The 27,128-nt window shown below is 44.0% G+C and overlaps 1 protein-coding gene across 1 annotated transcript; it reads left to right on the forward strand.

Moving 5' to 3' along the window:
• Positions 1-1,926: 1,926 nt before the first annotated feature.
• Positions 1,927-12,459, forward strand: LOC134612896 (gap junction beta-1 protein-like). The gene is made up of 2 exons (XM_063457357.1): positions 1,927-2,116; positions 11,466-12,459. The coding sequence occupies exon 2, from the start codon at positions 11,476-11,478 to the stop codon at positions 12,115-12,117; it is 642 nt and encodes a 213-aa protein (XP_063313427.1). The 5' UTR covers positions 1,927-2,116; positions 11,466-11,475; the 3' UTR covers positions 12,118-12,459.
• Positions 12,460-27,128: the final 14,669 nt, after the last annotated feature.

Consider the following 27,128-nt stretch of genomic DNA (forward strand, 5'->3'; position numbering starts at 1 on the left):
AACCCATACAAGAATAATATAGATGTACAGAAAACACCCTTATCTAATGGGATACATCCTACATGACAAATTAACCTACCTACTCCTTATTAATTTTAGTAATTGATTTCTATTGTGCTGCTTAGCTTATATTTTAATATCCTTGCAGAAGCATACATTGTGATGTCTAATTTGGCATTCTTTGCTTTAAATATTTTATTTGATTGTTTTGATCTAATCATGATCCTGACAAGTTTCATTTTAGTTTTATCATTATATAACAAAATGGATGTGGGTTTACTTTGGTGGGTGTGCTTTTGGTGGTGGTGGGGGCAGCGTTTAATCCTTGGACCCATGCAGCACAATGTCTTGGGCCAGCCCTATGTGGGGCTTCTTCTACCTCCTTCTATTAAGAACTTACTAGTTACTTTTTTTGTAACTAACAGGTTTTTCATTAAAAAAAAAAAGGCAGGTAAGCATGCTTTTAGATCAGTCAACCCATTTATCGAGTTTGGCTGTTTAAATTTCAGATGACATTAAATGCTGCTGAAACTTGATTAAAAAAAAATCTGATAATCATAGACTGTTATCAACAGATATAATTAAATCAAGACTGCAATCCAAGGAGAGCAGTCGTTTCTGAGATACTAAGCATTCTACAAACTCATTTATATGGTTCTTTACTAAAATCCATATCTGGATGGACAAAATTCAATTAAAAACCCAAATTTCAAGCAGATTTTCTATTCTCACATTTATTAAAAGCAAATCCAGTTGAAATATGGTTAGTTCAACCTAATTAGCACACACACAAATGGTCTATCATATGGCTACACATATATCTATGATTTTCTCATTTCTGACAGATTGCCTATTCATTGCATTATTTGTTGCAGTAGCATTACAATTTGACATATACTAAACATATAAGCCGTAGGGAAATGAATGTATGTGGTTATTTTGAATGTAATTGAGAGTTAAAGGGGCACATGAAGCACTAAAATGAGCTGTAGTAGAAATGCCATCATACCCTGTACTATTCCCTTTTCTTGACATAAACTGAGGGTCCCCTGGGTGCCTGTGGCCCTGTTTCCTCTTCAGTATATTGATATTATGGAAGTTGAAATGAGCAATATTGATTCTGTCCATATCTGGACGGCATTCATTGGCAAACCCTGCCAGCGGACATCAGGGGCCACAAGTGATGTCTTGACTCATGGGTGCATGAGGGGCACTTGGTTTGTTTAAATCAATTTAAAACAGTTGCATACAGAACCAGGGCTGGGGCATGCTGGTTCCAAAACACTACAGTGGGCATTTTTTACAATACACTGCATATTTACACTCGAAGCCATTTTGTTAAAAAAAAAAAAAAAGTCACCTAATTGTTATAGAATATGCTATAGTTCTGTTTCAAATAGACAGCAGACTTGCAATAATCTGTATTTTCATGTTTTGTATTGCTGTTGTTTGTTGTCATGAATTTCTGCATACAAATAAAAAAAACAATTTCAACATACAAAGCATTTTGGGACACAGAGAACTTTATAACAATACTGTGATTTATTTAGGGTTTTTATTTTTTTTATTTTTTTCACAATACATATGAGTAGGCAGATTATCATAGTGGAGTATCAATACATAAAATTAGCAAAGTTCATAAAATGTGAACAGAAATGTGAACAGTGACAGTCTCATTGTGATGTGACTGATGCTGATCACTTCCAATGCTTTAATACCGAGAAAAGAGGAACGTGGATTGTGGGAATACAAAGAAAAAAATATTGCAGCACCTGTTATTTAGTATCCTGTTTATTAGTCCTCCGTTGGCAATACAGTTTTCTAGTTTGCTCAACTCATATCCTGCCCTCTCTGGTTTAAATCTGCTATTCTCCTCCCAACAAGCAGCATGTGTTTGTGGATAAACATGAGCTCAGAAGTGAAATGAGGAAGAAAGGAATACGATCAAGCTTAGTGTTGTAGAAGAACATAGTAAGGTCACACACTTGATGGACTGCTGGCAAAAAAAAACCTTACATACCAGACAACAGTGAGAGAACTGAGACCACATATTGGGAACAGATACAACAAAGACTCAATATATACACTGTCAGGAACCATACATACACTTGTACAGGTGAGCATGATCATCATCTTTGGCAAGAGAAAGTCTGTGGTTACCAAATATATTAGTATAAATTGTTATGGTAGGCATAGTAAAGTGAATCTGCTTGGGGAATCAGTTAGGAATCTGCCGACTAGACATCTATTGCAGTGCCTGACATACCTAAAGCGATTCATGTATTTGATATGTCTTGTAATAAATGTAGAGGGGTATTACCTGATGTATTTATAAAGGAACATTTTGTTATTGAGCAATACTAAACATTACTAACACAAACAAAAAAACATATATATATATATATATATATATATATATATATATATATATATATATATATATATATATATATATATATATATATATATATAGAGCTTCATAGTTCTAGTGATCAACAGTGGAGATATGTTTTGGCTTACAGATGCTTTATGTGTGATGTGTGCCCTCTTTTTTCATTTTACAAAAAGTGCAGATTTCAATAGAAATTGGTAATTTTATAAATTAGCTCATTGGTGCTTAGAGCAGTGGTGCCAAAAAGGTAGGAGGTCCCCAGATGTTGTACAACTACCATGTTGTTTTAGAATGATAAAGCATCATGGAGGCTGTAGTTTTAAAACGTCTGGGAACCTTTACGGCATCCCTGGCTTAGAGCAACTGCCATATAAAGACTTCTCCTTAAACTGGATTAGGAAGTCTGTGATTGGACAGCCACGGTTTGACTGGGACGTGGAAGAACAGGAAGGCTTGCAAATATCTAAATATTTTTCGATATACCCCCCAATGGAAAATGCATAATTAAATGCATGCATGTTTTTATTGGAGGTATATCTACTAAACACTGATATTTTGGGGGTTTGCGTAGTGAAGTATCCCATTATTATAATTTATTCAAGTCAGACTGGAACCTTGCAGGAGGCATTTTTAGCACTAGTACTATCGTAAAATAATATGCTTTTTTGTGTCCTTACTAGACAATTTTCTACAAATTTTTATTATGTGAGTACATATCACACATAACACATTTAGGCTGTACTGGCATAACCTGCAGTTTTGGTGTGAGTAGTCTTAAATCCTTATTCACACCAGGGACTCATAGGTATCAAAGTGAGTGGTGAATACAGATCTTTAAATGAGGATTTAAATCTCCCTAGACAGCAATTCAGAATAAGCAGGATAAACCTCTCTGAGGGGATCCCCTCTGTCAGCATTTATAGTGCTCCAGACTAGTGATGTCCCGAACAGTTCGCTGGCGAATAGTTCCTGGCGAACATAGCGTGTTCGCGTTTGCGCGGATGGCGAACATATGCGATGTTCGGTCCGCCCCCTATTCGTCATCATTGAGTAAACTTTTACCCTGTACCTCACAGTCAGCAGACACATTCCAGCCAATCAGCAGCATACCCTCCCTCCCAGACCCTCCCACCTCCTAGACAGCATACAATTTAGATTAATTCTGAAGCTGCATTCTTTTTTTTTGTATTCTTTTTTTTGTGTGTTTGTGTTTAATATACATTATCCTCCATAGCCAGTAACCTGTGTTTATTATACATTATCCCCCATAGCCAGTAACCTGTGTTTATTTTACATTACCCCCCCCCCCATATGCAGTAACCTGTGTTTATTATACATTATCCCCCATAGTCAGTAACCTGTGTTTATTTTACATTACCCCCCCATATGCAGTAACCTGTGTTTATTATACATTATCCCCCCCATAGCCAGTAACCTGTGTTTATTATACATTATGCCCCCACAACCAGTAACCTGTGTTTATTATACATTATCCCCCCACAACCAGTAACCTGTGTTTATTATACATTATCCTCCCCATAGCCAGCAACCTGTGTTTATTATACATTATCCCCCCATAGCCAGTAACCTGTGTTTATTATACATTATCCTCCCATAGCCAGTAACCTGTGTTTATTATACATTATCCCTCCATAGCCAGTAACCTGTGTTTATTATACATTATCCCCCCAACCAGTAACCTGTGTTTATTATACATTATCCCCCCACAACCAGTAACCTGTGTTTATTATACATTATCCCCCACAACCAGTAACCTGTGTTTATTATACATTATCCCCCCATAGCCAGTAACCTGTGTTTATTATACATTATCCTCCCCATAGCCAGTAACCTGTGTTTATTATACATTATCTGGTGTAACAGTAGTGTACATTTAAAAAAAAATACAGGGGGCTTGTTGTCACCTTTCGGGGACCCTTGGTGTTGTACGTGGCTGGGTGGAGGAAGAGACCTTCAATGACATCAGTGAGGACAAGGAATGGGACATGGCTAGCTTGGTATCCAACCTTGTGCAAATGGGGAGTTTGCGGTTGTGCAAATGGACTGTTTGCGGTTGTTTGCGATGCCTTAAACGGAAAGTTTGGTCTGTCACTGTGAAGCGGGCGTAACCCTTACACTACCTGATCGATACAACATCATACCTGATGTTTTAAAGCATGTTATTCCAAACAATTTAGGAATGTTAGGTGATGTATGCCCTTTATGGATTAAAACCAGACTCTGCATCAACTATGTAATTTTCCATGGGAGTTTTGCCATGGATCCCCCTCCGGCATGCCACAGTCCAGGTGTTAGTCCCCTTGAAACAACTTTTCCATCACTATTGTGGCCAGAAAGAGTCCCTGTGGGTTTTAAAATTTGCCTGCCTATTGAAGTCTATGGCGGTTCGCCCGTTCGCGAACATTTGTGGAAGTTCGCGTCCGCTGTTTGCGAACGGAAAATTTTATGTTCGAGACATCACTACTCCGGACTAACCAATGAGCTGTATTCAGCTCTGAACGTCAGAACCCCGTGGCTGAGCTGGAAATCTACTAGCTTACAGTGGGAAGCGTGTATCCAGTTTGGTTTCGCTTCCACCTTGACTGAGGTTGGTGTGGTCAGTAATACCTGGTATGGGCCATCAAATTGGGGGTCTAAATGTATCCTCACGTATCTCCTTATCACCACCCAGTCTCCAGGATGCAAGTGGTGAGTTCCGGTTGTTTCTTCTGGATCTGGTAATGAAGAGAAAACTTTTTCACGCAAATTAGTCAGTTGCTTGTGCAGCTGGACAACGTAATCAGTTAAAGAAGCATACTGTTCATGTAAGTCTTGTGGAAAGAAAAGGCCTGTCAGTGATGGTCTACCAAATAAAATCTCAAATGGTGAAAGGCCATGATTTCCCTTTGGGGTGTGCCCATATACATGGTTTGGCCCCTAGGTCTCTCGGGGTCTCTGTATTGTCCACGGCATACTCCACTAGAGAGATAGCAAGCTGCTCTATCTGTCTTAGTCTCTACAGTAAAAATACCTTGGGCCTTTTGCTGTCTCTGATAGGATTCTACAGTCCATCTACTCCAAGCTGCCTTCTCATTTGGCTCTACTAATTTTTGCTTGAAAGTTTTGTAGAGATTCTCCCAGCGGGGTAATTCCAAAGGTTCCCCCTTTGGGAATCCCAAAATCCATTCACTTAGTCAGCTTGCTCCACTTTGGCAGATGCCGGCTGACCCACACACCATATTTCTTATTCATACTCTCCTGTGGGGTAGGAGAACTCTTTACTTGAGGGTGACGCAATATCACCCTTGCTAAGATCGTTTACCATAGCCCAGCTATGATTGAGGGGACTCTTACCCTTCTCTCTTGATTCTTAGCGACACTGTGGCTGTCAGGGAAATTCCCACACTACAAATCCCCTCTTTTGATCTCTCCAAATTTTCCAACAGAGCCAAATGATAAACAGCGGGTAGACTATCCCAAACGTATCTGGCCTCTTATATCATCAAAGTCAAACCACGCTAATGGGCTTGACTTAACAGTACGATTATTCATGGGAGGCAAGTCTGCTGCAGCTCTGGGACATGCCCTTTAGCATGGGAGAGTACAGGCTCAAAACAGCGTGACCAGGATCATTTAGAGACAAAGCCGAGAGGTGATCAAAGATCAGGAGTTCGCTTTCGTTCTCTGGGAGTAGCCCTGTACCCAATAGCTGCAGTGGACTGAAGCCAAATTTAACCGATGTCCAAAGGCCGAGCACAGGGGGTACTCAAAGACTTTGCACATACAGACCAAGGCACACTTAGTAAGAAACTCTGCATCAGTCCACACTTATCCTTCTATGATTTTTGTCCCTTTGCTTTGCAGACTATAGTTAGTGACAATCTACTTGACAAACTAACGTTTTGAGGCAGCACAATCACACACTGTAAAGGACACTGATACGATGGGCAGGCCCTCCGGTCTGCAGCTCTGCCCAGTGTGAGCTGCAGAAAACGTCATGGGGTTCTCACGAGCTCTGGACAGAGCGTTGCCTTGGGAGCTCACAAGGCCTCCATTACATGGTCTGCAGCTCACACCCGGCAGAGACAAATCAGTCTGTCTCAAGGTGATTTAGGCGGCCGCGAGGCCTTAGGCAGCTGCCTAATTCGCCGAATTAGAGAGCTGCCTCACTGCATATATATGCAGCAGAGGCAGTCCTGGGTTAGGGTAAGGGTTAGATTTAGGGATAAGGATAGGGTAAGAGTTAGTGGTAGAGTAAGGTAAGGGTAAATTCTGAGTTTGAGTTAATGCTGTTTTGGGGCTATTGATAGTTTAGGGTTATGGGTGAGTTTAGGGTAGATATACAGTTAACATTATAAACATACAGTTAGGGTTAGTTTGGGACATATGAGGTATTTAATAGAGTTGAGCGAACCCGAACTGAAAAGTTCGGGTTTGTACCGAACATTAGGTTTTTGGACCCCGGACCCGAACACGGACATATCACTGAATGTTCAGGTTGGAGTTCGGAGTAAGCCGATTCTTTTTTTTTCATATATAATCTTTATTATGCCAACATCAGGAATAAGCATACAGTACAATCAGTTTTGGTTACACTGGTTTTACAAGATATGGCAATGCGGACATTACGGTCATACGTTTGGTACAGGTTATATAACAGGAAACGGTTACTGCACACGCAGTCCAACAAAAATTTGACAGCTATCTGCTCTTGAGCTGGTTCGGCTTCTTGCCGAGGCTCGGACTTTGTGCAATTGGTGATGCGTTGGCCATTTTTTGGGGGGGGGAACAGGAACAGAAGAAGGGGGAGGGGGGGAGAGGGATTAACTTGGAATGGAGACTTGGAGTCCCTAGCCTTACTACTCAATGCATGCACATGCTAGGTAGCCCACCTTAACAAATTTGTTGTTTTTTTTGCTTGTCTTCGGGGGAGTAAGCCGATTTAATGATTTAATGACGCGTTTTGAAAGGCTGCAGGGCAGCCAATCAACAAGCGTTTGACTCGTGTGCCCTTAGAAGCCATCACAGCCATGCCTACTAATGGCATGGCTGTGATTGGCCAGTGCAGCAAGTGACCCAGCCTCTATAGAAGCTGGTCACTTAGTATTAGTAAATTATGCCCCTACTCGCTATACTGCGAGTAGGGGCATGTCTATTAAACAGTGAGCAGCCTGTGGCTTCTCGCTGTTAAAAAAAAATAAAAAAAAATTCCCCCCTCCTGAGCCCCCACCCGCGACACGCGAGTGGGGGCTTTTAAACTATAGGGGGGAGCCTATTGCCTCCCCCGTCCCCCACCCCTGAGCGGCGGGTGGGGGCCCGAAATATCAATAAGGGGGGGACCTATTGTCCCCCCCGGCCCCCACCCCTGAGCGGTGAATGAGGGCCCTAAATAACAATAAGGGGGGGCCCACTGTGCTCCCCCCGGCCCCCACCCCTGTGCGGAGGGTGGGGCCCTAAATAACAATAAGGGGGGCGACCTATTGTCCTCCCCCCCGGCCCCCACCCCTGAGCGGTGGGTGGGGGCAATAAATAAAAATTGGGGGGGAACCTAATTAACAGCGTGGCTGGTGGGGGCCCTAAATAACAATAGGTGGGGGACCTAATGTCTCTACATTTACCTGTCACAGCACTCTGATTGGTTGGCTGAAATCCACCAATCAGAGTGCTCTGTGTCATTTTACACAGCGTGGGAAAGTTCTTTGGAATTTTCCTACGCTGTGTAAAATGACACAGAGCACTCTGATTGATGGATTAATTAACCAATCAGAGTGCTCTGTGTCATTTTACACAGCTTGGGAAAGTTCTTTGGAATTTACCAACGCTGTGTAAATGACACAGAGCACTCTGATTGGCTGGATTTCAAGCTAACCAATCAGAGTGCTCTTCCCTTCCCCCGCCCTGCAGAGCTCAGTCTGCGGGGAGCCCTCCATGGGTGAAGATGGATTTTTTTTTTTTTGCGCTCAGTTTTTTTAAGTGCGTCGGTTATTATGGATTTTGATTTGGCCTTTTTTGGGGCTGGAAAAGAAGATTTTAGAAGAAATAAAACATCAAATGGTAACTTGTATTTTATCTTTTTTAACAGGTACTTAGTTAATGCCCCCCCATTAGGTCATTAGGTCCCGCCCTTATTGTTATTTAGGGCCCCCACCCGCCGCGCAGGGGTGAGGGCCGGGGGGAGGACCTTAGGTCCCCCCCCTTATTGTTATTTAGGGCCCCCACCCGCCGCGCAGGGGTGGGGGCCGGGGGAGGACCTTAGGTGTGTCCCCCCCAATTTTTATTTATGGCCCCCACCCACCATGCAGGGGTGGGGGCCGGGGGGGAGGACAGTAGATCTTCCCCTTATTGTTATTTAGGGCCCCCACCCGTCGCACAGGGGTGGGGGCAATAGTAATTTTTTTTACTAGACACGCCCCTACTCGCAGTATAGCGAGTGGGGGCTGAATTTACTAATACTAAGTAATCTTTATCTTTACTTAGTATTAGTAAATGTGTCTGAAAGACCAATTAAGGTGACCGATTTAGGTCTTTGAGCCTTTTGGTAGATACCGTGGCAATTAGGGATTTATCTACTAAGCGGCTGCTTATTTTATATTATTTTTAAGTGATTTTCCTATCCACATTTGTTTGCAGGGCACTTGTCCTACTCGTACCCCCATTTTACTTCCTTTTGCAGCTCTCTAGCCCTTTCCAGGAGATTTTTAGAACCATTTTTGGGTCCCCATTGACTTTAATGAGGTTCGGGTTCGGGGTCAAGTTCGGCCCAGCCTTTTTTTCAAAATTCGGCCGAACCCGCCGGACCCGAACATCCAGGTGTCCCTCAACTCTAGTATTTAAAAATCAGGATTGATATAGGATTTTATTTTGAGTTATTTTCTTTTAGTTGCACTGGATATGTAAAATTGATATAAGAAAAAAACAAAAAAATAAAATCATCTTAACAGTTACATGCCTTACAAGTTTTATAGTGTAATAGCCAATGTCTCTAAACATAGCCTATATGTGTGTTTCCCCGGGCCATCCCTCACGTTCAACCTTTAGTCCCAAACATGTTATTAATCTAAAGGCATGCTCTAATGTCAATCCATATATTATGACTCAAACAACCCTACTGTTTTCTTGTTAAGCGACATTATATGCATCAATCTGTTTATGTTTATAAAAAAAAAAAAAATGTGCAGTATTATCGCATGCCACAGTCTTATGCTTATTGTAAAGTCTGTTTTCACTGTTGTGACATGCCAAGCCTGCCTGTTAAACTTTTGCACAGCAAAAATAAAGAATTAAAAAAAATATATATATATATGAATGGGAGCAATTAAAGAATAAAAGCAGTGTAAATGATAGGTTTTGTTTTCAGAACCTGGGCAAATACCTCTGTCCTTAAGGGGCTAAACAGACAGTGGATGTAGGAGGTTGGGAATTGGAAGACTAGACTAGGAGTTAGGTGTCTTCCACTTTTCAAACAATTTTATCTTAAAAAAAAATCACACTGGGAAAACTGAAACATATAACATTATTCTCGATATATATATACATTTCTTGAAAAATGAATTTTTGGAAGAAACTGTATAGTTATATAAGGGTGAGAACTTTATCACATTCTACATGTGCTCCCAGGAATTTTTTATCTATGTTATTTTTTTAATTTTACATAAGGTGAATATGTTCTAAAAGGCTGTGTGGTGGGTGGTTGAAAGTGTTATAGCTGTGTGTGCTGAATGTTACTGGCTGTGTATGATGTGTGTGTTTTGGTTGTGTGGGATGGATGTGTGGATGGCTATTATTGTTGTGTGTGGCTGTGTGAGTAGCTATTAGTGATATATTTGGATAGCTGTGAGTTGTTTCTGGCTGTGTGTGTGGCAGTGTGCCTAATTTGTTTATAGAAATGTGCACAAATAAATAGGGGCTGCACCACAAAGGATGGTGGGATATAGTGGGATATAGCCAATGTCAGAAAGTTTAAAGGTGTAGAAGAGAACCTTTGGGTTCACACCAAATGGTGTCTTTATGGTATATTCAGCGACAGGTGTGGATTCCTGAGGCTTGGGAATGATATTGGTAATCCATCTCTCCGATACTCAGTGATATAAAATGGAAAGAAGAAGGGGAAAAGGACCAAATAGTGCAATATGTCTCACATAAAGTGGTTGTAGTGAAATAATAATAATGCACTCCCGTTTGGCAGAACTATGGCTAGCTCTAGCGTCTAGCGCTTGTAGTGGTACAATCCCCACTTCGGGATATAGTGTTTGGGTTAGCTGGAGCTACTATGGCTGTGTCTAGCTTCTCGCCTCTCTCCTTCCCCCTTCAGTTTGAGGAGAGAGACGAGAAGCTAGACACAGCCATAGTAGCTCCAGGTAACCCAAAGACTGAGGATATCTACACTATATGTGTGGTTAGCTATGGTGGGTGTTTTGCTGTGTATGGGTAGCAGTCAAGGATGTGTGTGGGTAGCTATGGGTGATTTGTGTTTCTGTATGTGTGACGAGTGGATGTCTGTGCATGGGTAGATTATTGTGATGTGTGTGGTGAAACTACATTTATTGTTCAGGGGTAAGTTTTCCATATTCCCTGTTGGACCAGTAGGATCAGTATCTGGTTAAAGGACCTTATGGATTGCATCTCTTACAAATCACTGTAAATGCTCATTCTCTTGCAGGACCATGAGAGAGCATATAGAGTGAGCTGCACCCACCTGAGGTTCAGACTATGACCTCCCAGGGAAGGAGGACTAGTTGGCTCTCCAGCTGCATTACTGTGTGCATGATGCATCTGCACACCAGGTTCACCTAGTCTGCATGCCTATGGCCAACCCAGTGATAGTGTATTTTTTTGTCTACACAAAACTGCAAGGTTAAAAGGGTGCTGGGTTTGTTCTTCATATTATTGCTCAACTTCCATTAAATGTTAGTTACTCTCTTTCTTTCCTTAGTAGTTATGTTTAACACTTTGTACTTAGATGCCACAGAATTACATATCCAGTGACCAATGAGTAGCAATATCTAATGGGAACTGCAGATTATTAACTCCTCACAATAGATATCCATCTAACTACTTTTCCTCTCTCACTCAGGTTTCTCAGCATGGCAATGTCACCGGAAATGTTTCAGGAATTGGAAACAATGACCTGCCTGCTAAGTGGAGCTTCCCAACTCACCTCACGGATTGGCCGGGTTAGCTTAGCTGCTTTCTTCTTTGTTCGTTTTGGTCTTTTGGCGGTGGGTGCTCGGTCAGTTTGGATGGAAGAGGAGAAGAGCTTTATTTGTAATTCATCACAATTGCTCTGTGCTCCAAGTTGCTTTGATGAGTTCTCTCCCATCTCTTCATTTAATCTGTTTGCTCTCCAGCTCGTGGTGTTGATTACACACGCCTTGTCTGTAACCTGTTGGAACCGTTCTACTAACCAGGCAGCAGAGACACAGTTACAGGCATACTTAAGAGGGAGAAAGGTTCAAGTTGTTTTGCATATACTTTGTCTACTGAGTAGAGTGGTCATTGAGGGCATATTCATCTTTACTTATTATGAAATGTCAGGAGGGTTTCTACATCCAGCAGTGACAAAATGTCACACTCAGCTATGTGAGAAGAATGTAATCTGCACAGATTTGAACTCATTCAGTAAAAATTTTTTTAGTTTAGGGCTCTGTGCAGTATCGGCGCTCAGTATACTCATCTGCCTAATGGAGGTGGTAATCTCTCCATTGCACAGGCACCCACCTAAGTAATCCATAGCACAAGCCCTGTCCAATAGAAGGCAGCATTAGCAGTCAAATGTTAAAAGAGTAAACTCATTTTTCATTGCATCTGTATGATGTCACGGCAATATCTATCAGTAAACTCAATTTATCTAGTGTCTGCTACTGAAACTATATTTCAATTAAGTAAATATGTATATATGAAAACAACGCAAAATAATTCTGTATGATTTATTTTTATTATTATAGATATTGATTAAGCGTCAACATATTCTGCATCACTGTACAATTGGGGAAGATGGACAGTACAATATAAACAAACTAATGCAGAAGGAATAGAGGACCTTGCCCATAAGCTTAGATCTAGCATTTACTGCATTGAGGTGGTAATTGGGGGAGATGCCAGACATGCTATAAATGAATCGGAAACCAGGGTAGGTGGAAGGAGGGAAGGTAAGTTGGGCAAAGCTTAGTTCAAAATGAGGGTATTGCTTGGACTGGATTTGATATTAGTGAGTGTAAGACCAGAATGAGAAGATGACATGTAGCAGAAGGTATGTACTGCTGGGGAAAGTAGTGGACATTGTAATAACAAATGAAGGGAAAGGGAGAAAAAATGTGTGGAGTTTCAAAATACATTCTATATCCCAAGAAATTAATCGCATGTCTAGTAAATGCCAGTAGACATGCATTTACAGAAAATAGCATTTAAAAAGTAACAGTAACAAGAGTAACAATAGAGGTAATGGAGGAAAAAATAAGATATGTGGCAACAGAGGGAGTAAATAAAAGGCAGAATACTGGTGCTTTAGTGTCTTCAAAGCTGCTCCCAGCACTCAGAAGAGCTTGCCGGAAATTGCTGGGGAAAATTGAGGATATTGCTTGAAGTAAATTTAATGTATGTGAGAATGATTTGAAGAAAATGTAAAAAAGAAAAAAAAAAAAACATGGGTGGGGTGGTTAGCAGGCGTTGAGGCTAGTCTCATGGAATTGGAGCTGTTCTACAAAACATTTGGGCTAAACTACCATATTGAAATTGATGATATCCAACAATGTCCTACTGACACCATGAGGAGACGTTCCCAAATAAATCTTCTTTTCTAGGCTGGTAAGCAGAAACAAATGGCAGACCTATCACATTCCTACATATCTGTCTTGGAGGATGAAAGCAAGATCCACTCAAAATTATACTGCCAGTAAACAACCAGTATCCTCTGAAAATTTCTCTACAAAGAGGGATATAACTAACCTAGTGATGGAACTGAAAACCTTCTTCTCTCCTGAACTGGCTGTGTTCACCTCAACAGGAACCCTCCCAATGTGGTTCCCTTCGTGCCTTCCACTCACAACACTCCAGGATAGGACTGTGGACTGTTTCTACTGGTTCCATTGCTCCTTTTTTTCATGTATGGTTTAATGCCTCAGTGGACTTAGGTTTCACATTGCATAATGAATATCCCCCCTTCCACCCACTTTGAGGTTAAGAAGCATTATTTCTTATCAGAGACATTCTCTGCTTTTTAAGGTATGAACAATTAATAGAAGCAGATCCAATATACCGACCTTATGTTTACTTTCTCTTTTTTTAGTTATCTCCCTCCCAATTTAGCTAGCACTGGACTTTGTCTCTTCCGTTTTTTCGCTACGCCTAATTTTATGTTTATTGTATGTTTTTGACATACTTCAAACTGCATCATGATGCTTGTTTTATTGTCCAGTTCTATTTCCCCTGTTCTAATTTTCTTATGATCACATTTCTGTTGTCAATGATATCCAAATAAAAAAAGATTTACAAGAGAAAAAAAAGGAAAATTTTTATAGACTGTTTAAACTAAACAAAACCTGCACAGGAAAATATGTCCCGCCCTAGAAAGATGGATCGGGGAAGCAGCAATATAAAATATCAATCTAACAAAAAAGTACAAAGTGCATATTGACTTCCACTCTTCCACATAATTTAAAACCGTGCAGTCACTGATAATTCAGTGCAGCACCTGTTCTTCATAACAACCTAGCAACTGGTAAAACATTCAGTATGATCAGCCATAATAAAGTGTATACCTTATGCAAAGTTTATTTGACACCTGTAATTCAGGCCAATCAGTCAAATTTTTTTTATTTTAGCTAAACATGATTTATTTATGTTTTAATTTCTATATATTTGGTTGAAGATTATTGTGTACAAGAAGTGTTATTTAAACCATGGGTTTCATTTCCTCTAGGGTTATCACTATTACTATTTTTTTTAGCCAACAGATCCTGCTGCAATGTCAGAATATCAGCAAACCAGAGCTGGATACAATTGACCAGGGTCCTAAGCAAGATACCATACTGGGGCCTGTGGCGGTACCAGCCTTGCCACTGGGCATTGGAGAAGACTGATTGCCAGCCTCCTGCCATGTGACTATGGCCCCTGAGATGTATTGCCTGCTCTCCTGTACTGCTGAGGATTGCTACCCCTTAGGTGGATTTGGCTATGGAGCTTGTGTAGTGCCCTCTGTTGGTAGCAACAGTAATATGCACTACCTGAATAGCAAGACTGGTAATTTGCATATTCGGGTAGATTTGCATATCGCTAATTCTGCATGCAGGAGAGACATTTGTGTTAATTATGGTCTTCCCCACCTATTTATAAATATGTAATTATGTTATAATAAGTCACTGAATGTTGCCTGCTATGATTTGACTGTTTGTAATTTTATTGAGTTTTCACAGCAATGTTAATGTAATGACCAAATGGGCTAGTCCCAAGTAAAATAAAGATTTTGTCAGTTCTACTTCACCCCTCAATTTGGAGTCCTGTCTCTTATTGGGGGAATCTGCTACAAGGGATTGCTATGCTCTGCATATTCCCTTGCTATAATCACTCCTAAGCTCTTTTAAGAGCTCGTTCCTGCTTCGCTCTGGAAGGAAGAGAGGTTCGTCCTGCGGTGGTTGTGTTGTCGGCTAGAGTGCTTGGAATCCTCAAGAAGCGCTAGGAGCATCCATCAACGGAGGTACCCAGTCGGGGTGCCAGGTGATCCGTTACATTGGTGGCAGCGGTGGGATGGCTTCCTAGCCTTGGGAAAACCAGCACTACTTCAGAGATGGAAGGCCGTGCAGTATCTCCCTTTGATGCCAGGCTCCAGCAGCGACTACAGGATGTGATGCGCAGTATGGAGTATCCTATCCCAGAGGAAAAAGAGACAGAGTGGAGGGTGGCGCTTCGTACCGATCTCTGGAAGGAGGACATCGACGAAATTCGACCCTTCCGGTTCGAGGAAATCCTGACCACTAACCAGCGCCAAGCAGAACAACTAGAGCTGCGGATGCCATTATTGGGAAACCAGCCCTCAGAGGAATGGGTAAGCGAACTGGAGACGCTAGTTGAGACTGAGGTGTGGCTGGATGATTCCTATCGGGCCCTGCGGTGGCATGCTTACCACCTCTACCCATGGCTGATCGAGTACAAGTGTATTGAGGGGGAAGACTACGATGGCCCTGGTTTGTTGTGGGATACTATTGAAACTAGTCTCTGGTTCGGAGACACCGACATTGCTCGCTTCTGGTCCATCCGAGCTGAGCGGGCAGACAACTGGGACCTTACGGAGATCGATGCCATTCAGCCAGATCTATCTTTTCTTGCCAACCGGGAGTGGGAACTAGAACAGGATTATGTTTGCCTATTCCAATGGATAACGCCGCCTGTCTCTGACTTGATGGGACTTATTGACTGTATGCCACCGGAAGCATTGAGTTTAGTTCTTCCTCCCCAGCAACCAAGCCTGTTATCAGGGGACCTTGGTACTGTACCACATATGTCCCAACCAGCACCAGAGATGGAAGATCTTATTGACTTGTCCTGGGAAGACACCCAGCTGGCAGGTGGAGATGGGACCGAGGTCTCTCTACCGGCCCTACAGGGATGCTGGGCAGTCGGCCCAGATCCCCAGCGGCAGTATGTATCCCAGGGAGCTGAAGGTGCCGTCCTTCCTCCCCAGCGGCAGTGTGTGTCCTTAGGAGAGGAGACAGTTGGTCCCTCTTCCCAGCAGTCCAGTGAGTCTCAGGGAGCCGAAGGTGCAGTCCTTCCTCCCAAGCGGCAGTGTGTGTCCTTAGGAGAGGAGACAGTTGGTCCCTCTCCCCAGCAGTCCAGTGAGTCTCAGGGAGCCGAAGGTGCAGTCCTTCCTCCCCAGCGGCAGTGTGTGTTACAGGGAGCTGAAGGTGTCGTCCTTCCTCCCCAGCAGCAGTGTGTGTCATTAGGAGAGGAGACAGTTAGTCTCTCTCCCCAGCGGCTGAAAGTATGTATGGGAGAGGAGCTTGTTACCCCCTCTCCCCAGCAGCTGAAAGTATGTATGGGAGAGGAGCTTGTTACCCCCTCTCCCCAGCAGCAGCTTAACCCACCAAGGGGAGACAGTAAGCTCCACAACAGTGCAGATGGGACCGTGGTCTCTGCACATGCACCACTAGGGGTAGGGACAGTCGGTCCTGTCCACCAGCAGCAGGGCTGTTTAGCCAAAGGGGAGACAGTCGGTCTCCCCCTCCAGCAGCAGGACTATGTAACCAAAGGGGAGACAGTCGGTCTCCCCCTCCAGCAGCAGCCCCAGATCCCGAGAGAGGAGCCTACCAACTCTTCTTTTCAGCATGGCTCCAACCAGGCTACTCCCGTGGTAGCGCTGGCACTCAGCAACCCACCAAGGCAGCCTATCAGTACCCCACACAGCCTTGTTGAGGCACCTGGACATGGACGAGCTAATCTTTTACCCAGGTGTAGTAACCATGTATTGTGGGTAGGCTGTATTACTGTTTGTGCTTCGTGGGTGGGTTGCTGGACTAACCAGGGCACTGACCGGCAGGAGGTCAGATACCCTGTTAGTCTGTTTGGAAAAGGGGAGAAATGTGGCGGTACCAGCCTTGCCACTGGGCATTGGAGAAGACTGATTGCCAGCCTCCTGCCATGTGACTATGGCCCCTGAGATGTATTGCCTGCTCTCCTGTACTGCTGAGGATTGCTACCCCTTAGGTGGATTTGGCTATGGAGCTTGTGTAGTGCCCTCTGTTGGTAGCAACAGTAATATGCACTACCTGAATAGCAAGACTGGTAATTTGCATATTCGGGTAGATTTGCATATCGCTAATTCTGCATGCAGGAGAGACATTTGTGTTAATTATGGTCTTCCCCACCTATTTATAAATATGTAATTATGTTATAATAAGTCACTGAATGTTGCCTGCTATGATTTGACTGTTTGTAATTTTATTGAGTTTTCACAGCAATGTTAATGTAATGACCAAATGGGCTAGTCCCAAGTAAAATAAAGATTTTGTCAGTTCTACTTCACCCCTCAATTTGGAGTCCTGTCTCTTATTGGGGGAATCTGCTACAAGGGATTGCTATGCTCTGCATATTCCCTTGCTATAATCACTCCTAAGCTCTTTTAAGAGCTCGTTCCTGCTTCGCTCTGGAAGGAAGAGAGGTTCGTCCTGCGGTGGTTGTGTTGTCGGCTAGAGTGCTTGGAATCCTCAAGAAGCGCTAGGAGCATCCATCAACGGAGGTACCCAGTCGGGGTGCCAGGTGATCCGTTACAGGGCCCCTCCTAGGGCACTGAGCTCTGTACTGTAAATGGGGAAGACTGAGTAACGTGTGCATGTAGCAGCTGAGTGTTGTGTGTGTATGGGAGGCTGCAAACTGTAATGCGAGGGGAGGGGGCGAGAGGTGGAGGGGGAGCTTGAGTGTGCCTGTTTGTTCTGTCTGAATGTTGTGTGTGGTGGCTGAATTTTATGTGTGGAATAGAATTAGTGGTGTGCGCAGGTGGGAGACTGTGAAGTGTGGTGTCTGAGTGTTAGCAGATGAGTTTAAATGTGTGAGGAAGCAATCCTCACATCTTTCCATTTTTGTTCCTTCTCCTGTCTATCTTAGCAGAAGGGGTGGGTATAAGCCTTAGTGGTGCAATGGAGGGCACACTGGAGAGCAGGATCCCTAGTCTGGTGGAAGAGTGTTGTGATCGGCACCTCTATCTGATGCAGATCAATTTAACAGCTCCCTCAGACAAAACTGATATGGCTTTAATCTAGGTTTAACCACTGTCTTTTTATTCTGACTTTTACCTTAAAAAAGTATAGCACACAATTAAACAAACAGTAAATACCAGCACACTCTTACTTAAAGGACCACTTTAGTGCCAGGAAAACAACCTCAGGGTCCCACTCTCGCTGGGCTGAAGGGGAAGGAAGGGGTTAAACTCTTACCTTTCTCCAGCGCCTCTCCTCCCTCTTCCGACGTCACTGATGAAGGTGCAAGAGCCGCGCACGCATTCAATCAGTCCATAGTAAAGCCTTTCTCAATGCTTTCCTATGGACGTCAGCGTCTTCTCACTGTGATTTTCAATGAGATAGTCACTAGAGCAGGGGTTCTCAACCCCAGGATTTAGGGATTACCTGGGTGTGTCTAAGGTGCTAGAAAAAGAAAAAGTCTAAGGTGTTTTTTCCTTCTTTTTCTAAACACCTTAGACACATCCAGGTAATCCCTAAATCCTGGACTGGTAGGGGGTCCTTGAGGACTGGGTTGAGAACCCCTGCACTAGAGGCTGGATTAATCATATTGTAAACATAGGAGTTACTCTGAAACTGCTATGTTTACAGCTGCAGGGTTAACCCTAGATCAGGGGTTCTCAACCCAGTCCTCAAGGACCCCCTACCAGTCCAGGATTTAGGGATTACCTGGGTGTGTCTAAGGTATTTAGAAAAATAAAAAGAAAAACACCTTAGACTTTTTCTTTTTCTAGCACCTTAGACACACCCAGGTAATCCCTAAATCCTGGTCTGGTAGGGGGTCCTTGAGGACTGGGTTTAGAACCCCTGCCCTAGATGGACCTGGCACCCAGACCACTTCATTGAGCTGAAGTGGTCTGGGTGCCTATAGTGGTCCTTTAAGAAATACCAGTTATAATGTGCATCCAAGGGTGCAAAGAGGATCTTGTCTCACAAGAACAACAATACTAAAAAAGAAGTTCAGTGCTTCCTCTTAAAATGTTCAAAACCAAGAATCCGACAACATTGTCTCCCAGAGCACTAAAAAGCCTCTTAAAACACAAGATGTCGAACCCCAAAGGGAAGAAGAATGCACAGAAAAATGAAAAACTAAATTTCTTCACCAACAAAAACGTGAGTAACTCCGAAGTTGAACGCAGCACAAATCAATATGGCGCCCAAACAGCGGGAAACATCCCATTCACGGGCACATCACATGAAAGCCAGGAAAATCTGACCAAAACGTACCTAGATGAAGCGATGAACGCCATGGCTGACAAACTCATAAAAACATGGCAATCCTCCATAGGACAACCCTGCAAGGAGGTGGCAACAGAACCACGCACGTGGAAAACGCACGTGGAAAATAAATTAAGCGATTATGCCACAGCGCAAGACGACACGGCCGATCATGTGGCAACACTGGAACAAAAAATAGAAACAATGGAAGCACGTATGGCTGATGCTGAAGATCGCTCCCGGAGGAATAACCTCAGGCTGAGAGGAGGTCCGGAGAGCATCATGCCAAATGACCTGCAGGCCTATGTTTAGGGCCTTCTGCGGGCGTACGCTCTGGATATACCCACAGATATGTTCCTAGTAGATCGGGTACACAGGGTGCGTTATATAAAAATGACTGACATGACAGGCACGACAACCACGCTAGTCGAAGAGGCTGGGAATAGAATAATGTACTATCGAGATTTTCCTTGGGTTAAGATTGGGCTGTGCTCGGCAACTGCCCAATAATCGGCTTGATATGCTGTCAATGCATAACCTAAATCACCTATATACACCAGCCAACACAACAGCAACAGGCACACTACCCACGTAACAACTGAATCACAGCTCTGAGGAAAAATAAAAAACTGTGTAATTATAAGAGCCCAATGGCCACACTACTAGAGACGCTATCTAGGCGTCCATCCCCCATGGCACAATGCCAAAGTGCCAAGACCCACGTTTGGGTCAATTTGTATATACTGTGTTTTCTATCCCCCCTCCTGAACTTCTACTCGCGGGTACAAAAATGTAGTCGTGCAGGCGCCGGCTATGAGGCACATCAAGCGGCCCCTGTTCACACCACAATCTCATATAGACTTTGCGGAACCACAAACGAGCACCACTCATCACACACCCATCACATGAAAATATACTCACACAACTGCAGGGGACTGAACACCCTCCATAAAAGGCGTATGACACTAGAGGAAGCCAAACAGAATCGGGCCGACATTATAGGTCTACAAGAAACCCACTTTGTTAACTCCAGAGTGCCCAACTTCGGTGCACAACACTATCCCCACCAATACCACGCAATGCACTCCTCCAAATCAAGAGGGGCCTCCATCCTTCTACACTCATCTCTAACAGTTGAAACACTACACACTTTCAAAGATAAGCAAGGTAGATTTGTGATACTGCAATGCCTCATAAACAACTCACCATATATTATAGTCAGTTTCTATGCTCCTAATGTACACCAACGAAATTTTTTACACAAGATGCTCTCCAAAATCCCAACCCACCAAACTGCCTCAGTCATACTATGCGGAGACCTCAACCACCCCGTCGACCCACACATGGACACCACACTAAAGACCACGACACCAAGACACAAAGCAATCAAACCACAAAGCAAGGCAATAAACAAACTGTTAGGAGAATCTGGCCTATATGATCCCTGGAGAGCATTCCACCCAAGTGAGAGATCGTTCTCTTTCTATTCAGCAGTACACAAATCATATTCAAGGATCGATTTCATTCTTCTAACAGGCCCATTACTCCCTAAGGTAACAAACAGCGAGATCGGGGACATAACATGGTCGGACCATGCCCCGACCATATTAGAGCTGACTGAGGAATACCAACACAGAGGGAGGCCGCCGTGGCAGCTAAATGACTCACTTTTATGTGACCACACATTTCTACAACATTATAAGAAGCCCTGCAATCGTACTTCCAAATTAACGACACCCCAGATTTACACCCGAACACTGTGTGGCAAGCTCATAAGGCGGTCATCAGAGGACTTATCATTAGTCGAGCCTCCTACCTAAAAAAGAAAGCACAACAAGAACACTTACACCTGCTGCGCACCCTAAGAGATACGACGGCGGCAAACATAGCAAACCCATCACCACAACTAGCACAGATAATACAAGACATCACAACAAGTATCAACAACAGGGCAATCTCTAAAACAGCACACATATTACACAAACTGAAACAGAAAACATACTCACAAGGCAATAAAGCAGGAAAACACCTAGCAACTCTATTATGTCAAAAACAATCCAGCGCAAAAATTCCATATTTACTCACACCCAAAGGCTCTAAAATCCATAACCCACAGGACATTAATGACACCATGGCAAACTACTACCACACACTATACAATCTTAAAGACGACCCTACCCTACACCAACCCACGTCCCAGGAGATTCAAAGTTTCCTCCAACTGTCCTCGTTGCCAACACTGACGGAGCAACAGAAAACCATATTGCAAGACCCAGTTACACATGGGGAAATACAACAAGCCATACACTCACTCCCCCATGGCAAATCTCCAGGACCCGACGGACTCACAAATTCCTATTATAAAACGCTGACCACAGTCCTCACTCCACATTTAGAAAAAACCTTTAACCATATCCTCACGACGGCCCAAATACCCCAGGACATGATTGTGGCACATGTAGCTACGTTGCCAAAACCAGGCAAACCTCCTACAAAATGCCAAAACCTAAGACCAATTTTCCTTCTTAACATGCACATCAAATTGCTAGCAAAGATTTTTTCCAATAGATTAACGAATATTATTCCAACCCTAATACATGAGGACCAGGTAGGGTTCGTCAGTGGTAGGCAGGGAACGGACGGGGCCCGAAAGGTTTTAGACTTGCTGCAGGAGGGGCAAGGGGGGGGGGGGGGGGGGGGGGGGGCTCAGTGTGTCATGTTATCACTTGATGCTGAAAAAGCCTTTGACAGACTACACTGGCCCTTCCTACAAGCGGTCCTGCTCAAATACGGCTTCCCGGACGCCTTCTTAAGGTTGGTGGGAGCGTTATACTCCAAGCCAACAGCAAAAGTCACCAATGGGGGATTCAGCTCTAAACAATTCAACATAACCAACGGATTAAGACAGGGCTGCCCACTGTCACCTCTCCTTTATATTCTATCCCTAGAACCACTCACACAACTCATTAGAGACAATCCGAACATACATGGCATCACAAGACAAGGCAAGGAGCATAAACTCACACTATTTGCGGATGATGTCCTCTTAACACTGGAGCAACCACACATATCCCTACCTAACTTCCACAATACACTTTCCCAAACTAGCAAATGCTCCCATTATAAACTCAATGTTAACAAAACTCAAGCAATGGGCGTAAATATCCCAGCAGAGGATATGGATAGGCTACGTGCCTCCTTCAAATACGATTGGCGCAATGACCATCTTAAATTCTTAGGAATCAATATCACCCCAACTTCAGCAAACCTCTAAAACAAACTATCAAAAAACACTGACTGAAATAAAGAATTTACTGCTAGGATGGAAGGGCAAATTTATATCTTGGTCAGGGAGAATAGCCGCAGTCAAAATGATTGTCATACCAAAATTGCAATATCTATTTAGAACATTACCCATAAAGATACCACCCAAATTCCTGCAAGACGCGCAACAAATACTACTAAATTTCATATGGGACAAACACAAAGCGCGAGTGGTGAAGAGAACGCTATACATGCCACGCAAGAATGGGGGAATGGGAGTACCCAACTTAGACAGCTATTACAGAGCAGCTATCTTAGGCCCCTTATTAGCGGCGTGCCACCGAGATCATCCAACCCAATGGATGGAATTGGAGACGCAACATGCTAATAATATACCCATCACTATATTGTCATGGCTTCCTTGACACAGCAGGCCAGCAACAAACGAGATGCCCCCAACCACAGCTTTAACTTTGTCCATATGGGACAAGTACTGCCGCACATTGGGCTGTTCAGGCAAAATATCGCCCGCCATGCCTATAAAGGCATTACATCATATGATACCAAACTTTAACTATACCTTGTGGTACTGACATGGAGTGACACACTTACACCAACTACTTCAGGAACACACGCTTAGAAGTCTCACAGACCTAACAGCCTCTTACCATTTGACCCCAATGGCTTAATTCTCCTATATGCAATTGCATTCATGGTTTAGCAAGCAAACCTTAACAGGGATTGATACTGTACAAGGGCTACAGCTGACGGTGGTAGAGAAAATATGCTCACGCCTCTCAACCCCCAAAAAACTTATCTCTGAACTTTACCAAACGATGCATACTCAAAAAGACCACACAAAACTCTCATTCATTGAAGCATGGGAAAGAGAATTCACATACGCTCTTGATAAGCAACAATGGAATAAAATTCTCCTTGCACACAACTCACTTTCCAAATGTGCCTCCCACATGGAACTATCCCGTAAAATCTTATGCCGGTGGTACCTAGTGCCTACACATATAAAAGTAACTTACCCACAGGCAGGGCCGGCCTTAGGCATTTGGGCGCCCTGTGCAAAAAATCTTCACAGCGCCCCCCCTTCCCGTCCCCCCCTCCCCCACTCCTTACCCCTTCCCACACACCCTGTCACACACACACAGGCAGACAGCCATACACACACACACAAACACACTCAGGCAGTCATACACAGACAGCCACACACACACAGACATAGAATGTGACGGCAGATAAGAACCATTCGGCCCATCTAGTCTGCCCAGACAGTCACACATAGGCAGTCACACACAAACACACACACACACACACAGGCAGACAGCCACACACAAACACACAGGCAGACAGCCAAACACAGAGGCAAACAGCCACAGTCACACACACAGTCACACACACACACAGACAAACAGTCAAACACACACTGTCAGACAGCCACACACACACAGTCACACACAGACAGACAGACACACACACACTGGCAGACAGTCACACACACACATAGGCAAACAGTCACACACACAGGCAGACAGCCACACACACACAGTCAGACACACACACTCACTAACAGACAAACACACTCACAGACACACACTAACAGACACACACACACTAACATACACAGACACACACTAACATACACACACACACACTAACAGACACAGACACACACTAACATACACACACACACTAACAGACACACACTAACAGACACACACACTCACCCACATTAACACATGTTTTAAAATTTATTTAGACACCCCCCCAGCCTCCTTACCTTTGGGAATGCTGGGGGGGGTCTCTTCCTCCCTGGTGGTCCAGTGGCTGCTGGGCGGCGCTGGCGGGCGGCTGGCGAGGGAGCACTTTCTCTGAGCTGTATGCTCAGCTCCCTCGCGCGCCGCAGAGTGAGGCTGGGAGCCGGAATATGACGTGCTCCCTCGCCAGCCGCCCGCCAGCGCCGCCCGACCGCCCCAGCAGCCCGGCATGTCTGTTAGCCGCAAGGCTAACAAGACATTTGCCTTGGGCATTTGGGGGCGGCTTTTTTTGCCGCCCCCTGGAAAATGCCGTCCAAAGCAAATGTCTTGTTAGCATTGCGGCTAACAGACATGCCGTGTGAGCTATGCGGCCGCAGGGCGCCCCCTGCACCATGGCGCCCTGAGCGGCCGCACAGCTCGCACACCCCTAAGGCCGGCCCTGCCCACAGGCCTTCGATATCTGTTGGAGATGCCAACAACACAAAGGCACAATGCTCCATATCTGATGGGATTGCCCCTCCCTAACATCCTATTGGGACAACATAACTACCATTATACAAGACAGCACAAAAACACTTCTACCCCGCAAACCAGAAACGTACCTTCTCCAACTTTTCCCGAAGGAAATGCAAGGCAGACAGAAATATTTAACTTACCACTAGTGATGTACCGAACTGTCCGCTGGCAAACAGTTCCCGGCGAACTTAGCGTGTTCGCGTTCGCCGCGGCGGGTGGACACATGCGCAGTTCGATCCGCTCCCTATTCGTCATCATTGGGCAAACTTTGACCCTGTGCCTCTCGGTCAGCAGACACATTCCAGCCAATCAGCAGCACTCCCTCCCTTCCACACCCTCCAACCTCCCTCCCAGCATCCATTTTCGATTCATTCTGAAGCTGCATGCTTAGTTAGAGGAGGAAAAGTTTAGCTGCTGCTGATTAGATAGGGAAATTGATAGCTAGGCTAGGGTATTCAGTGTCCACTACAATCCTGAAGGAGTCATCTGATCTCTGCTGTAAGGACAGCACCCCAAAAAGCCCTTTTTAGGGCTAGAACATCAGGCTTTTTTTTTTTTTTCCTGTGTAATGTAATTGCAGGTGCCTGCCTGACAGCTTCTGTGTGAGGTTCACATTGGATACTGTGCCCACTTGCCCAGTGCCACCACTCATATCTGTTTTTTACAATAGGTTAAGCTTTAGATTTAAAAAAAATATTTTTTTTTCACTGTAATAGAAGAGCAGTTAGTTGTCTGCAAGCGTCTGGGTGTCAGGCCTCCTTCAGCGTGTGCTCTGCAGACCTGTGCCAGCATACTTTGACAGTTGCCAATCATATCTGGTGTCTCTTTAGCGTGCTTTTACAAAGAAAAAAGGTTTCCAGTGTAAGCTAATAGCAGCTAGTCAGTGTCCTTCAAGCGGCTCTGTCAGGCCTACAGTGTGTGCTCTCCAGAACTGTTCAAGTGCACATTGCCAATCATATCTGGTGTCTCTATAGCGTGCTTTTACAAAGAAAAAAGGTTTCCAGTGTAAGCTAATAGCAGCCAGTCAGTGTCCTTCAAGCGGCTCTGTCAGGCCTACAGTGTGTGCTCTCCAGAACTGTTCAAGTGCACATTGCCAATCATATCTGGTGTCTCTATAGCGTGCTTTTAAAACCAAAATTTGGTTTCCACTGTAATAGAAGAGCAGTTGCCTGCCTGCCAGCTTCTGTGTGAGGTTCACAGTGGATACTGTGCCCTCTTGCCCAGTGCCACCACTCATATCTGTTTTTACAATAGCTTAAGCTTTAGATTTAAAATAAATATTTTTTTTTCACTGTAATAGAAGAGCAGTTAGTTGTCTGCAAGCGTCTGGGTGTCAGGTCTCCTTCAGCGTGTGCTCTGCAGACCTGTTCCAGCATACTTTGACAGTTGCCAATCATATCTGGTGTCTCTTTAGCGTGCTTTTACAAAGAAAAAAGGTTTCCAGTGTAAGCTAATAGCAACCAGTCAGTGTCCTTCAAGCGGCTCTGTCAGGCCTACAGTGTGTGCTCTCCAGAACTGTTCAAGTGCACATTGCCAATCATATCTGGTGTCTCTATAGCGTGCTTTTAAAACCAAAATTTTGTTTCCACTGTAATAGAAGAGCAGTTGCCTGCCTGCCAGCTTCTGTGTGAGGTTCACATTGGATACTGTGCCTATTTGCCCAGTGCCACCACTCATATCTGTTTTAACAATTGGTTAAGCTTTAGATTTAAAATAAATATTTTTTTTTCACTGTAATAGAAGATCAGTTAGTTGTCTGCAAGCGTCTGGGTGTCAGGCCTACTTCAGCGTGTGCTCTGTAGACCTGTGCCAGCGTGCTTTGACAGTTGCCAATCATATTTGGTGTCTCTATAGCGTGCTTTTAAAACCAAAATTTGTTTTTCACTGTTATAGATTGAATAGCAGTTACTTGTCTTCAAGTGGGTGTCTCAGGCCTACAGTGTGTGCTCTGAAGAACTGTTCCAGTGCACATTGCCAATCATATCTGGTGTCTCTATAGCGTGCTTTTAAAACCAAAATTTGTTTTTCACTGTTATAGATTGAATAGCAGTTACTTGTCTTCAAGCGGCTCTGTCAGTCCTTCCTTCAGCGTGTGCTCTGCAGAACTGTTCCAGTGCACATTGCCAATCATATCTGGTCTCACAGTAGCTTGCACGCATAGTACCACTAATCCCCAAAAAAATGACAGGCAGAGGCAGGCCACCCCGCAGGGGCCGTCGTGGTCGTGGTGCTGTGATTCCCTTTTGC

This window comes from Pelobates fuscus, chromosome 5, assembly GCF_036172605.1.
Source record: "Pelobates fuscus isolate aPelFus1 chromosome 5, aPelFus1.pri, whole genome shotgun sequence".
NCBI classification, from domain to species: Eukaryota; Metazoa; Chordata; class Amphibia; order Anura; family Pelobatidae; genus Pelobates; species Pelobates fuscus.